This window comes from Diadema setosum, chromosome 15 (assembly GCF_964275005.1).
Source record: "Diadema setosum chromosome 15, eeDiaSeto1, whole genome shotgun sequence".
NCBI lineage: Eukaryota > Metazoa > Echinodermata > Echinoidea > Diadematoida > Diadematidae > Diadema > Diadema setosum.
The window spans coordinates 37,552,345-37,568,802 of record NC_092699.1 but is presented as its reverse complement, the minus strand read 5'-3'; the positions used below and the strand labels follow the sequence as shown (position 1 = coordinate 37,568,802).

The 16,458-nt window shown below is 37.0% G+C and overlaps 1 protein-coding gene across 1 annotated transcript in view; it reads right to left on the bottom strand.

Annotated features, from left to right (window-relative positions):
- Positions 1 to 10,028: 10,028 nt before the first annotated feature.
- The window catches only part of LOC140239032 (type-1 angiotensin II receptor-associated protein-like), a 32,261-nt gene continuing 25,831 nt past the window's right edge, over positions 10,029 to 16,458 (bottom strand). The window contains exons 4-6 of the mRNA XM_072318929.1: positions 13,832 to 13,904; positions 11,737 to 11,785; positions 10,029 to 10,807 (exon numbers count right to left, since the gene is read on the bottom strand). Coding sequence (XP_072175030.1) covers positions 10,591 to 10,807; positions 11,737 to 11,785; positions 13,832 to 13,904 — 339 coding nt within the window. The 3' untranslated portion in view covers positions 10,029 to 10,590. The remainder of the gene's footprint in view (positions 10,808 to 11,736; positions 11,786 to 13,831; positions 13,905 to 16,458) is intronic.

Here is a 16,458-nt window from a genome sequence, read left to right as displayed (position 1 = left end):
TTTATACTTTTATTTTGCAGAATTGAAAAACACAAAAGAATTAGTTCAAGAAGGAATATATTTCAATAATTCAAAGCCCACTTCAGAACACGCTTCATTACATAATTTCTGCTCTACCGAAACTACCAACATTTTGACTCTAAACGGTACTCTACGATTCTCTCAGTGTAAATATATTGCACATGTGTCCAGTGGGTGGTGCTGTGGCATACATTGAGGAATGAGGATAGATGATATCATGAAAGACCTTTATACACAACAGTATTTATGTGCACATTATTCAATCAAACACACTGTCTGTTAATTTGAAGAATAATACTTGAATACAGACAAACTATAAGCAAATCATGTCATTATGAAAAATCAGAAGTATCTTGTGTAATTTGAAAAAAACCTCTATCCAGAAACTGTGAAAAATCTGATCTTCAAAATGGCAAATACAGAATGCTTTGAACAACGTTAGCTAGCAATAAAAGGTAGTTTCACACACATACCTTTTGGGGCATGTTGTAATTATAAATTCAGTTAAGTAGAATCTATGCTTGGTGTGCAACATCACATTCTACATTGTACATAAAACGTAGCTCACATTTTATTCTGCTCATGATCCAATCAAGTACACTTAGTGGCACACAAGCTAACATTACTGTAATTATGCTAGTTTGCCATCGAGTATTTAAACATGTATTGTACGTAGTAAGTGCACTCAATCTTTCATGGTTATAGGGTACCAAATAATGTGTGTGTGTTTGTGTGCGTTTGTGTGTGTGATGGTATAAGCATGTGTATGTATGTATAAAGCCTTTCAATGCAAAAACATTCAATATCACTTTGTAATTAGAATGACAACCATCTCAATTTAAAAAATTGCCAAATGTTGTTCAATACTGATTTCACATCTTAAACGAGCTTAGATATTCATGGAAATATACAGTTTACACATATTGGTGCCGAGACACATGATATACTACAATCCTGTGTAAAAGTGCACATGCATCCCCATATTTTTTCAAACTTAGGTAGGAGAGGCCTCCTCCAAGAAATACCTAATTACCACTTTTATTTAACTTTTTTGTTTGTTTATGGAAAGACATACAGCATTTGGTGTTGGATTAGTACTTCTTAGTAGTTAATGCTCACACTTTTCCATGCATTAATATTGCAACTAAAATTAGTCATATATTTTTTCCCTCAATTCCGCATGCCTTCTAAGAAAATACAATGGTAGATCAGCAGGTGAGGTATCTCCACACTGTAAACGGAAGTCACTGTGCATTCTGTAACTCTCTCCTTTTCACACCCCCTGCAAGGAGTACATCATGTTGGCTTACACGAAACAGATTATATCAAATCATCATCAAGCACTACATCTGTTCTGGGGGAAAACAAGCACAAAAAACAAACCCACATCTTCTATGCCAACATGCTACTACAAATCTTAAATCATGTGATGGTTCTTAACTATAAAATCATTTCTACCTCTTCAAAAACAAACAAACAATTTAACAAAAATTACATTGGTTATGCATTAAGCGATGCTAATAAAGACACAGATTTTGAAAGAATACACTCCCTTGACCCAATCAAAACAAAAATAGCTTACGGCTTTCTTTGTTATATATGTGTATTTGGACTGAACTTCTATAAATATTTGTGTCCGGTTTCTGTTTGAGATTGTTGTTTAGAAATGTTAATTTTTGTCTTCTCTCCACATACATTTTTTTTTTAATTTTAAAGTGAGAGAACATCCTCAATCTTTGTTTGATCACATTCGTAATAAATAGCCAAAAATCTGAAATAATTATATGGCATAGATAAAATTACTTTGCCATGAATGAAATGTCACAATTTGTAGAGTCCTTGGGGGCTCTCTCTTAAAAGTTGTGACCAATTGTAAATTTGTTTAGTGAACTTTAATACAATAACAAGTTTAAAGTCTAACAATTATTTGTATGTTGAACAATCTTGGACCAAGGAAATACATACAGAACAGACATGAGGAAACATAAAAAAAAAACAGCAATACCCCAAGAACAACTAATTTGTTAGATTTGTAGAAGATGACAGAAGATTATTAATCTAATTTGTTACAATTCTCTTACGACATTTACTGTTTGCACATACACTGTACGAGCTTGCAAAATGTGAAAATATCAACAGCAGCTTCTCAGCACACATCCTTCAGCATTTGATCTAGTCAGGAAAAGTTTTGAGAGAAAACAAAATATGTCCATCATTTCCAAACATTGTGATTCATTTGACAATCGCTGAAAGTGCATAATCATTTCTGCATCAATTTTTACATTCCGCCCACAGACGGTGCATGTCAAGCTAGCGAGAGATGTTCCTTGTGTCCTGTTCAGTAATGTGCTAGAGGCAGCCGCACTACGTTGTCATTTGGTAGTGACGCTGCGGCTGCTGCAAAGGTCTGCAGTACACTTCAATAACATTTAGCATCGCATGTGTCTGTGACCAACACGAGGGTCATTTGAGTGAAAGATGAGCAGATGCAGACAGACAAAGTCATCAAACAATAATGTCTTGTTTTCTGTTGCTAATCAAATACTAGAACACTCAGTATATAACTCTCTAAAGAGGGTTACCCAACGAAGGAATACAGTTGGAATGAAGTGGTCACAACGGACTACTCCTATTCATGCACTTGCCAAAATTGAATGACCATACATCAGTATAACTCCATTTGAAACCCTCAATCAGGACCTGGTGATGTTATTTCTTTGAAGCCAAAGTAAACCAAAGAATAAGAATAAAATCAGATGATTTAATAATTCCATGATGAATTTGATAATTAAAGTCTTTTATAGCATACTTTCTAGAGGCCATCAGACAAGCTTACTATCCATACTCTGCACTTAGTAACATCTCCTTCAAATTCTGGATCAATATTGACTCACAGTGACAAAATAGAGCTTAATATTACTTGGTTAACTGCCCTGACCTTTGAGGCAAAACTGTTAGTGCAGTCACTCGGCAGCATTCACCTTCTCTGATTTAGATTACAGAAAGAGAGATTATTGGAACGAAGAAGACAGAACTAATTAATTCCCTACTTCCCTCTTCCCTTATCCAAGGATTTAAAGCGACCACACGTCAAGAGTGACCCTCTCATTGTCCACTCGCCGGTCAAGACAAAAACTGTTTTAAGACACAAACACACCCATGTTGGATTAACTGTTACACAATATGATTAACCTGAAAAAAAAAATGAAGAGAAGAAATCCTTGTGCTTGGTCAAGTGACCACACTGGACACAAGGTTGATGACGTGAGACACGAGTCAAATGTTGCCAATTAACAACTCGACTCTCTAAACTGAGTTATTAATATAGCGAGAGGTTGTGACGATGTATGTCTGTGTGAATGAACTTTCCTAAATCTTCCGGAAGCCTGCAAACAGTAAAACATGCAAGGCGCATGCGACTTAAAGCCTTTGAACTTTCCCTTAATTGAACAAGAATAAAATGTACGTCAATAATATTCTAAAAGAAAACAAGATACCCGAAACAGTGGCCTCAAATTCATAATATTAACTAAGGACTTCAGGAGAAGAACAAAACAATGACAAAACTTAAGGACTTTCAATTATATCTACCTACTGCATAAATCTATAAATGGCTCATTTTCTGAAAAAAAAAAGATATTGTAAATAATAAGTAGCCCTACTTAGAAATATTACATCATCTTTCCAGTGTTTTGATGTAAATTATGCTCCAAACTGAGCAAGACATCATTGAGTTTTAAGAATAAAAAACAATTAATGCTACTGACAGAGAAATCGATCACTTCTTGTAAAAATATGCAAGCTTTCACCACAGAAAGACAAACAGCATGAAAGAAACAAACTGACACTTCACTATCAATAAACTCACAATTTGTTTTCCTATAATCTCCAAAGTTCTCAGAAAACTTGTGCCGGAAACTGTCCACTGAATGAAAAAAAAAAAAAAGGAAGAAGACATCTTCATACGAATTTGACAAAGATCACCATAAAAGAAACGGTTTGCTCTCAAATAACATTCTGTGTATACATCAAAAAACATCAGCAGAATCTCGAAGAGAATCATATAGCTTAGTAGGTCAGTGCATACTTACGTGTGCGGTTTCTTTTTTCTTCTCAAATGTTTCCTTTACCATGTTTGATTATAATCTATACTCTTACCGGGCACAGTGCACATAAATACAACCTTATCTTAAAGTGGATTTCTCATTTCCAACACATATTTTTCATTATTGGTTACATATTTGGTATTTGTGTTATTTTCATATCATATACTACTGTTAAAATCTGTCATACTGTTATGATGCAGATGACATTTATTTTGCTACGTTGCTCTGTTTATGCTAAAATGGTTGTTATCTTGTTGACTAGAAATACAATTTGCTGAATTGAACTGAATTGTACTGAGAACAAAATAAGACAATGTATTACTAATCTAAAAGGACATTAAGGTGATTAAGTTCAGTGTACTAGTCTGTATCTATTTAATACATTTAACCAATTATTAATATTCACATATATTAATATTCTCATTTTTTCCTAAAGAAAGAAATCTGTTATCTCCTTAAAGTTTGACTCATATTAAAATCTGTTTCCTTTTCCCCCCAACTGACCACACTATCACATTCATCATAAAAACGAAACCATCAGGTATTTCCCCAGTGAAATTATGGCACATCGCCCTTGGTCTAGTTTTACAATCTCTGGCATAGCCATGTGTTCCTCTGCACAATTTCATCACGTTATGCCTTCAACTTTACACACAAAATTCAAACTCTTCTAAACCAAACAGACAAGTCATCAGAGCAGACGATGATTTTCTCATCGGGAAGAAGGACGTGTGATATTTTACCATCATGACTGTCAAATCAACACGTAACACACAGTCTGGACAATGAGGAAGTGATCTATGAAGTAAGATAATGACACAACAGAGACAAATCCGCAGAAAACTTTTCACAAACATCCTATTTCTGTTGGCATAAAGCATAAGTCTCAGGCTACTTAATAGACTGACCGCCGAGACTCTCATATTACATCAAGTTGTTACTGACCACACAAATGCACAATTTGTGCCCTAAATGACCATCTCAAGACTTACAAATGCTGAGACTAGAGATACTGACTCACGATGAGTTTCGAAAAGCATTCATTAATCTTAACATGACTATTAAAAACAAAATGCCTGAAGGGGATTTTGATGGGGCTGTCTGGACACAGCTCACTTTATATACCATGCTTTTGACTGCCAACACTTTCTCTTGAGTCAGATATATTATTTATTTTTCCAAGGAATTGTTTATGTACATTTACAGTTTCTTACGTAAAAACGAGAAGGGAATCATACAAGAATAGCTATATGCCTCAATCGTAAAACTGAACATTTTCCACGCAATGATGTGAAGGAACCATTCTTTTTTTGCTGATTTCATTCACTAGAAGTAGATTTGTGATGAGGAGAAATATTAGAATGCAATGTTTGGGAGGAAGCTAATATTACATTAAGTCTGGATTCTGTGTAGTGCCATTTCCTTTCTGTCAAAAGCACTGCTATTCATAAAGGAGGTTTGAAATCACGTGTGGGTTACTGTAAACGTCAATATTTTCATGCGATTAATTTTTCGTGCCGAGCGGCTCAAAGACATATTCACGGGCTCTTCAATTAACGCTGCGCAACAGTCAACCCATTTGAAATGTGCAGAGAAAATATATTCGTGGGTTGTAGAATTTGCACTAGCCAAAAGTAGCATGAAATAGACGAAAATTAATGCACCACAAAAATTTCCACATTTACAGCAGCCCGTCAATTGAGAAGCAGATTCTGCTAGTATCATATCTACGACTGAGTGACTGTGTAACTCTGCATACCACAGCATAGACTCCCCCCCCCCCCCCCCCCCCCATGTCCCACTATTGGGAGACTGCAATGCATGACCAGTTCGGGAAAACATTCTACTTATCAAAGCCATTTAACTTTTTTTTTTTTTTATAGAAGCATTTATACCAGATATGCAGTACAACAGGAGCGCTGTGTCACCAAAAAGGGAAAATGGAGAAAATTGCAAGATTTGCTAACATACATTGTACACGTAATGGCACAGCTATGGCTATGACGCTTTCAATGTGCTGTGGCATACTGCGATGCACCAATCGCATTGTGCTTGGGTGCGTGTGTGAGCAGAATATGCGAAGTTGACAAGTAATCCACTTAAGTCGGGCATGCGAATGTGGCACGCAAAGAGCCGATATGCCTTACATATTGCTGTAGTTATTGTCAAGTGGCAGAGTTGTGAGGTAACAGATAGCTGTTAAATTCACGTTCACTTTATACACTAGTTACAGCAACACCAGAACATGACAAAAAATTTACTTTAAAGTAATGATACAGGGCTGCCTATAGAGTGATAATTTGGAGTGGTACACTGTGAGGGGGCGAAGAGACCAAGCGCAAGGGATCAAGGGGGGGGGGGGTGTCAAAGGTTGCTGCCCCCCTCCCCTGTAGGCAGCTTGGACCATTTTACATTTTCAACAGTGCAATCTGGTGCATATTTATCATAGTCAGGATTTCTACACATACATACAATAGGTGCACCAATGAGAAAATCTCCAAACTTTCTGCTTGGGTTTATGGAACGTTTTAGAATATCAGGGATTTGGGAGACATTTTGTTTTGGGGTTTTTACCTTTCTATTTTTGGGTTTCATCATGAGAATTTGTTTGTCAGAATGAGACAGCAAGGAATGGGTGAATTGGGTGAGTCTACCGCTGATTGTGTGAGAGTTGGCAGCCCCACTTTAGACATGTACCAACATGATATACAGTATGTGGTTAATATGGACATTTGCCAGGTTTTCTATTAGTTCCCTCTTAAGCTTATCTACTATTCCCTTCTCTCTCTCTTTTTTGTAATCATCTAACTGCAACTGTCGAGCAAGGTATATAGGCAATGCAGGAAAACAAGAAATCTATCAAAATATCCGATATCGCCTGCACCTACGATGGAACACAAAGTACGTGCAGCATAGAGCTTAATGTACATGACGTGAAAACAGGTCAGAACAATACCCTTAAAGTTGACATCTCACTAAAAAAAAAAAAATGATAATGTTTGAGCAACTGTAGATGACTGTTGTAACTGACCACTAAGTCTCCATTTTTAAGAAGGACTTCACTTGTAAGTGCCCTGACAGTTATAGTATAGATTCTGATTCTCATTGTCTGAAATGTCAATGTCCAGTGGCTGACCAGAGTGAATTCAACCTTAACCCGTTCCTTATGGGAACCTGCTATACCAGGTTCCTGTGGGAACAACTGATATATGGGAGCCTGGTATAACAGGTTCCCAAGATGAAGATGAGAGTGCCTACTTTTGTGGCCTAAAGTCATGTTTCTTTGTGTTGTAATGCCCAGAAAAATGGGTCTGATAAAAAGATAAGAGTTCATTCTATCAACATACACTATGTTCTCTTTCTTTTGGAAAAATGCGTATATCACAGCTTTATTTCCTTTTTTTCTGATTTAGTTTGCACCTGCTTTGCTATCAAACTCATATGAACATGTACATAGCAATCGAAGCTGAGCTCCAGTAGATTTTTGTGTTCGCTGACCCCAGTCATCCCATTCAAGAGCCCGGTTTTGTGTAGAACAAAAGAGTCTGTGAGCTCATCAGCGCAAGCTCTATTCATACCTTGCACTCAATCGATATTTTCATTGTTCACTGGCACATGTAGTTGACCGTGGAAAGGGAATACATACCGTTTGACTGCTTTCACTCAGGTGGATTACCAACGTGTCGGTTCTCTGTCAACCACAAACAAGAATCTCGTTTGGGGGCATTTAAGACACTCGAAGAATTGCGGAAGGAACGGGTTAATTGTCAAACAAGAATCTATAACTGACCCTTTCAGTCTTCAGAAAAATAGTCATACAGATTAAGGAATATCTGCTCTTTCATTCAAGTAAATTTTGAATTCCTCTTAGAATTGTATGCATTTTGATATTTCATGAGGGGTTTATCATTACAATGTATCTCACAAAAAGTTGAAAGCTGAATCCCCATCGAAACCAAAACTTACATATATCATCCCTTTACGAGAACTAGAGTTGGATAAACCTGTTTATTTCAAGACTCTCAAATCCTCAATGACATTGAACAAGAACAGCCATGTTTCAGCGGTAAATGGGTTAAGACTGTGAAGAAGCTGAAGATGAGTGGAGAAACCATTTGCATGCATCATTTCTTAATCATGCAACAAGGGAAGCAGCTCAGACTGGACAAAGTAGAACATAGAGGGCAGCATTGCTCTTTTCTCTGCATCAAAGCGGAAGTCACCGTGAACTAATCTTGCAAGTACATGTACTTGAACTAGCACTGTGAACTAATCTTGCATGTATTGTAAAAATGCTGCTTCGATACTGTACTACATATTCAGCAGCTGGTGAGGTAATAGACAATCTAGGCTTTTTTCATGATGAAATATAGTCTACCTGAAATATCTTAAGTAGATACATTACATTGTATTTAGATAACTATGACGATCAGGGCTATTATGAAATTAATTTCAAACTACATAATATGCAATTACAAAAATTTTGAATAAGCTTATAAAGTGTGACCTTTTTTGATTGTATACAGACTTGCAACACATGGATAGAGTACACAGTAAGCATATCTGACGAAGAAAGCTTTGAGGACTTTATGAGGGGTATGGGGTGGAACAAGGAAAAGCACAAATATGTTGGCATGGCATCATATCTCACAAGGTGATTGAAATCTGACACAAATTCTGTTTTTTCCCTCTTCAAGAAAATTTTTCTCGACTTGTTTTACTTTCAGTTTAAGTCACATTCTAAGGATATTTGGCACATACACATCAGAGTTTGAGGGTTTTGAATAGTAATGAAGCTTGCCTACATTAAATTGATTAAGGGACTTCCAACTATAACAGCGTATTGACACAAATGACGAAAGATGTAAAAAAAAAATGATATGATGAGATGCACAATATCTTTTTCAAGCATACATAATCATTGAAGGTGTGAATAAACTGCAAAATGTCATATAACAGCTGGAAAAAAAAAAACAAGAAATTTCTTACTTATCAAAAAAAAAAATCATAGTTTTGATTATCTAAAATATCTCCCATTGTAAAGTTACTCAAAGAATGTTTTGGAAACTCATTTGATATTTTTTTTTTTCTTCAGCAGGCATGTTGCTTTTGCTTTTCACATGCAATCATGTGTTAAATCCTTTGTATGCTTTTAGTGCTGACTTGTACAGAAAATGCCATAGACTTGTACACACTGTCCAAAGCCCCTGGCACAGAGAGGTGTCAATTACATTCCCCTGTGTGCCACACTATGTCTCAGCTTCTGGGCTGTGTATCAATCTACTGGCAGCCTTTTTGACTGTTATAATTCATTAATTTATTATAAATTAATTTTCACTCAAAAACTCTGAGTTTTAATGATTTGAAATGCTCAAATTGACACATAACAACTTTAAAACATTTTGTGATGACAGGTTACATGATGTATATCATTATTATATACTCGCTTGTGCTGCTGATATTACATTCAACATAACATAGTCAGGAAGCTTCTATTTGACATTGAAACCAAAGTAAACGCTTTAGGATCAGCAATAAAAATGTCATTGTTCTTGTCATTGTTGAAGACGGTGTAGGTTCTCCTTGAGTTTCAAATGACAAAACTGCTCATACAATGGCTGAGGTGCACACAATGGCATTTAAAAAGCAAGCTTGAGTTTAATATTTTGTACTGTCCTTCATCGTCTAAAATGGTTAGGATGATTTATCATGTTTTCACAACTCTTTCAAATGCAGAGTACTTCCCTCAGATCATGCATTGTCTAAGCCAGGTCAGCACTGTATATTCCACACCAGAAGGGAATTGAAAACCGAAAATTTTACACAAATAAATCTTCTCAAACTTTTTACTGTCAAGATATGACTGCTTACCTACATTGCAATTTTTAGTACAATGGAATAACTTTTCTTCAAAATTTAAGCAGCATAAAAACCCATAACCATCTCAACTAAATTTCTCTCACACAGAAAATATAATGATCAGGATCACAGAATGGAGTCTTGATATAAAATATCACCTTGCCTGTCATGGATTGTCCTCAAGAGGGCAGGCTTCAAGGAGACTCTTTGCAACTGGCTGGGAATCTACAAAAGCTCTGTGAAATTCTTTCATCGTACATTGCACCCCCAGTCCTTTCACACTGTACAGTAATCTCACTCATATTCCGAAAAATCCCTTCGTGAAGCTTACCCAACACATCACTTTGCACCTGATCAGGCAGCTTTAATACTAAACATACCACCTCTAATGACCAATTTGTCCTAACACTCACCACTCCAGCCCTGTCACTGACCATTCAGCCTAACAATAACCAATCAGTCCTAACACTGACCAACTGGTCTTGTTACTGGCCAATCTGCCCCATCCAAAAAGAAACAAAGGAGTGGGAGAAGAGGATGATGTCTTTTTTTTCTTTCCTCACCAAAATTCTGATTAATGGGAGACACTGAGAGATGATAGCTCCTATTGAGGGAGGGGCGTGTAGGGTTTGTCGAGGGATGCTGGGGGGTGAGCCTCTTCCACCTGGTTGTTGGTGGGGATGGACTGATCGATATTCTCGTAGCCCCGCACGGTGGGATTCGGGAAGCTCAGGTCGCCGTAGTCTCCGCCTCGACGATTGTACTCGCGGAACAGCAGGTATATCGCTACCGGCTTGAGTAGTAGATTCAGGATGCACATGCTGGATGTTACATGAAGAAATATCATTAAGGACAGAACAAAATCATCTCTATAACTGTTTTATATTACTCTGGGTTAGTTTGCACTTAACAATTTGCCAAATCAGTGATTCTTGCAAACCATAATTCTCCCTACAGGATAAACTTCAACTGCGGAGGCACTGTTTACTTCATGTAACAATGTGTCGACAAGAAGCTCTATTCTGATCAAACGTGAAAAAAAAAACCAGCACTATCTCTATCTCTAAACTACCAGGAAAAAAAATTAAATGTAAGTACTGCATATAAACCCTCTGCTCATGCCTGCTGCATACTGTAAAACACGATATTTTCGTGGCATGAAATTTTTGCGAATTGGAGCCAACGGCCTTTTTTGTGGCATGAAATCTTTGTGAGTTGCCTCTAACATTCAATGCATATAGTGTAAACAAAAACTTTCGCGAGCGTTTTAATTTTGCGAATCTTGGCTCTCGCGAAATTTGCGAAATTAAAATGCATGCAAACATTCCTCATTTTACAGTAGTAACTCTGCATCACTACACTACCAGTAATCATTAATTCTACATACTTTTTGTTCAGGCTAAGATAATTTCAATTTCATTTAAATCTCCAGGTTCTACACAAGATAATGGTTTACAATAATTCATAAACAGCAAAGCCCTGACATAAAAAGCACTTGATATGTATGTTATATGAGCTATATAAATTCTAATCAGTTAATGAAAAGTTGACTCATTCATATCATTTTTGTTATTCACTGTATAAAAGAAGGAGTGTACACATAAAAACAAGAAATGTTGACTCCCCCATAGCATTAGATGCAAGGTCCATTGCTTTTTGATTCCTAACTCTAAATTCTTCAACTTTGCACAATCACTTTCACTTATTCAATGACACCCGAGTGGTGTGATATGGTATAAAAAAAGGATACCCTGCCCCAAATTTCTTGGTAGAGCAGTTTGCCACAAATTGGTCTGTACCTGCAACCAGGAGAGGGAGAGAGAGATAAAGAGAAAGAAGAGACAACAATGTTATTAGGGAAAACACAATGATAAGGACAGGTGTCACTAGATTCAATTCTTTACAGTTAGTGTTGGACTGCTCAGTGCTACTCCACCCATGACTACAAAATGCAAACAAAATAACTCTAACATATTTCCCCTTTTTCACATAATGAAAGAGAACTTGACTTGCCTCTTTCAAAAGGCAGGTGGAATAACATTACCCTTGGCATATGTCTCAAAAACAAACAAGAAAATGTGACATTTTTTCAAAGTATGACATTTTGTGGAATTCTCTTTATATTTCCCTTCGATCACTCTATGCATGTGACATCACAAACTGTGATCCAGCAGTGACTGACTGCAGACCAATTTCAAAAATTCATAACTTCTGAATGGATTATCTGATTTTCCTCAAACTTTCACTGACGTGTTCTACTAGTATTGCTGTATTCACTCAACCCACATGTATAAGGTAAACTTGTCCTTAATATTCTGACTGGTTTGGAAGTATCATGCTACTTAAAGGACAAGTTCACCTTCATAAACATAAGGATTGACAGAATGTAGCAGTATCAGTCGAACACATTATTGAAAGTTTGAGGAAAATCTGACAATCCGTTCAAAAGTTATACATTTTTGAAGTTTTTGTGCAGTAACCGCTGGATGAGAAGACTACTGCAGTGTATGATGTCACATGCGTACAAAAATATAAGGAAAATAAAAAGAGAAGTTCACAAAATTTCATCTTTTGAAAAAAGTACACATTCCCTTGACTCCTTACCGACATATGTTATGGGTAATATTATTCCCCCTGCCTTTAGAAAGAGACAAGTCAAGTGCTTTTTTTATCATGCGAAAAAAGTGAAAATATGTTGAATTTTCTTTACGGTACATTTTCTTCATACTGTTGTACGCATACGACATCACAAGCTTAGTAGTCTCCTCATCCAGCGGTTCCAACACAAAAATTTTAAAAATTCACAACTTTTGCATTGATTATCCAATTTTCCTCAAACTTTCACTGACGTGTTCTACTAATATTGCTGCATTCTCTCAATCCTTATGTTTATGATGGTGAACTTGTCCTTAAATATCTGCATGAGAAAGAAACACATAAAACACTTGCTGAGTCACAAATAGAAGAAGAAACAAAAGTGAGAGACAATGACTGTGGTGAGAGAGGAGGAAGAGAAGTAAAGATAAGAGTAAGACAGAATAAGATGCACGAGACAAATAAAGAAGAAGCTATTAAAAACAGAGTAAAAGACTGAAGGAGAAAAAAAGGCTTCAAAGTCAACATAATAACAAGTAAAAGTCCATCCCACTCATGGGGTGGAACACCCCATGAGTGGAAAATAAAAACTGAATTGAATTGAATTGACAGAAGAAAAAAATTCAAAGCTTTGCACTCCTTTGCACTGAAATTGACTAACTAACAGATATCACAAGAGGGCAGTATACTCCTTTTACTCCTACCCTCAGTTGCCTAACTTCGTTGTATCACTCATCAAAATCTTTACCACCTTCTAATAGTAGTAGCTCAGTAAGCTCCCTCAGAGCAAATTTTGAAAAACAAGTTTTATTCTGTGTGTGTGTGGGGGGGGGGGGGAGGTGGGACTACTGGGCACTTTGCTTCCATTTCTCTTTTTATTCTCAAATTCATAAATATTTCAATTCATATGTCACATGTTCATATTTAAAAATATAAAATACTTGTATCTGTGATACATCATCACATAAGTCACATAATGAAGGAAAAATAATTTTGGGGTTTTGGGCAGATATAAATTCTCACAATGCTAAGCTTCAAATTGAGATAATTTGCCCTACTTCATTGGAAACAAAATTTTTAAAATGAAGAAAAATTGAAAGTCAGAAACCTGTAATGTTATAATGCTCAAATTGTCTTTCCATGCGTTTTCTTCTTAATCGTATTTTCTATTTCTTTCAAATGATCTCCAACTTTAAACACGTAATGTGGTGATGCATGAAATATACACAGACACCAAGGGTCATACTTACAGTGAGTTTGAGGGAAGTAGATGCCCAGGAAAATTATGTCCATCAGGATACTCAGAATTTCAAATATTAACATCTGGGAAAAAACGACAAAGAAAAGATGTAAATCAAAATGGTGACTTTCATTCAGATGAAATGCACAGTTTTTAATTTTTACCAAAAACAAAAGTTTACGCAAAGTTGCATCATGGTTGCAGAGAATATAAAATCCTGCAAATACCAAGAATACGTCTTGAAACTGAAATAATTGCTCAGTACGTATGCTATGGATACATACTTTTGCATAAAAAAAGAGAAATACACGTAGATCAGAAATCTTTCAGAGTCCAAAGTTGAACCTTGTGGCAGAGCTAATCTTCAACCCTATAAAGCCCAAGGGAGGGGGGGGGGGGGGGGGCAGCACATTGCGCCCCCCTACCATATTGTCGTTTGCCACTCCTACACCCTTAACTTTATTTCATAATGGATGAAATGGGGGTTTTCTTGGCTGCAATTTGCTTAAGTACCAAACTGTGAAGTAATTATGGTTGTGAATTACCCTGAAATGGTCTTCGTATTATTTCCCTTATTTCTATATGACATAGGTATCAAACAATAGATATAATAGAAATAATAAAAAAATACAGCATTTTCCAAAGACTACCCTTTAACCCGTTGAGGACGAGTCCCGAGTATACTCGGGCAGGTGTCTATGGGAAATGCGTGTTGTAGCAAAATCATTCCGTCCTCAACGGGTTAATTTTGTGTTATCTTCACACAAGCTTTGCCTGTAATATCATTTGTTTATCATATTATCAATCTGCAAACTCAAAATTTCAATATTTTGGAAATATGAAATGTGATACCAATACATGTACCCATTCCAAGCAATACATCATAGGTTTCATATATTATTGAAAAGCATTCCAACATGCTGACCTTGAGAAATTTCAACCATAACAAATAGTGAAGGTTGACTTGCTTTTCCTTTGTGGTAAATATGAAAATGATTGATATAAAATAGAAACATAGATACTGGGAATAAAGACATAAAAAGAAAAAACATGATTTTAGCGTATTTCCTATGGATTTTTTTATATTTTGGTAAATAGCGTCCTCAGTGGATGACCTTGAGAAATTTCAAATGTTGAGTCATGTAGAGTATGAGTTGCTCTACCCATGTGCCAAAGATGACAGTCATATATTGTACAATAAAGAAGCTATATGGGGGGGGGGGGGGGGGGGACAATGTGCCCCTCCCCCCCCCCCCCCCCCCCCCCCCCCCCTTGGGCCTGGAAGGTGTCAAAATAGCTTGGGCTTTATAGGGTTAAATTTAGGAATGTCATGCAGATCCAACTATCTTGTGGTAAAGAGCATTTTTCTGGTGCCACTTTTTAAGTATGAAAAGTGTGTGGTTGTGTGCGTGTGTGTGTGGGGGGGGGGGCCAAGTGTTTAGACCATTATGTAGGTATTCCTAAGTATTAAGCAAAAAAGTGGGGGAGGGCAGTTTAATGACAACACATCGGAATTGGTCTCGCTACTGTGTTCCTTATGTCTATGGAAGGACAATGGGTATCGATGCTACTCGAAGAAATCACTGCAGTACATCAGGTACGGTGTACAAAGACACTTTTTTGATAACTACAATGTTGACACAACATACAAGGATCGTTTTCCTCAAACCAGTAAAATGTACAAGGCTGTGCTAGTGAAACTGACAAAGGAGGGTTTGGGTAGTGTCAAGCACAAGGATGCCATTAGTGTGGCTGACATGGAAAAGATTCAGGCCAGTAACTCAGAGACTCCAACCCAAAGCACCTTCTGATCTGGAGATTCTCCCGCCTGAAACCCCTAGCAAACGGGAGACTCCAAGTTGATGTGTGCGAAGCGCAAAGTTCCTAGAGTTCTAGATGCTCTCTGGTGCTATCTAAGGCTTATTCTTTTCAACATACAATAGCAATAAGTAAGAAATCCTTTCCAACGGGAGACACAGAGGCAGGGCGGGAGAAATTAAATCTCAAACGGGAGAACGGGAGATTTTGCAAAAAAGGGTTTTCGGCGGGAGATCTCCCGTCGAAAACGGGAGAGTTGGAGTCTCTGGTAACTTGTTGGATTGTAACATGCCTGCCGGGCTCTAGAACAAAGTCTTGGTTGATATCATGACTTATTTCTGCAACAGGGGACAAGAAAATGTTCGTTTCTAAAAGCTATGTGACTTCACAATCTCTACAGATGAGGATGGGCTGCGTTATGTCACGAAACGAGACAATCTAACAAAAAAATCATCGAGAAAATGATGCTGAATCTTTAGGAGGTCATACGTACGAGAAGTAAAAGACTTGAACAATGCCAATCAAAAATGTCCAGTGCAAACCTTCGAAAAGTATACATGTTTCAAAACTGAATCCACAGTGTGAATGATTGTAGCAAGCTCCAAAATCAAAACTGACAACTGATCCATGGTATCAGAACATGCCCGTAGGCATCAATACCCTAGCCGATGAAATGAAGATCTCCAAAGGAGCACAATGCAGCAAAATCCACACAAATCATATTGTCTGCGGAGTAACTGCATTGCCACTCTTGATCAAGCAGGCTTCGAAACGAGAGACATCATGGCTGTAAGTGGACACCGTAGCGAAACATCCCTC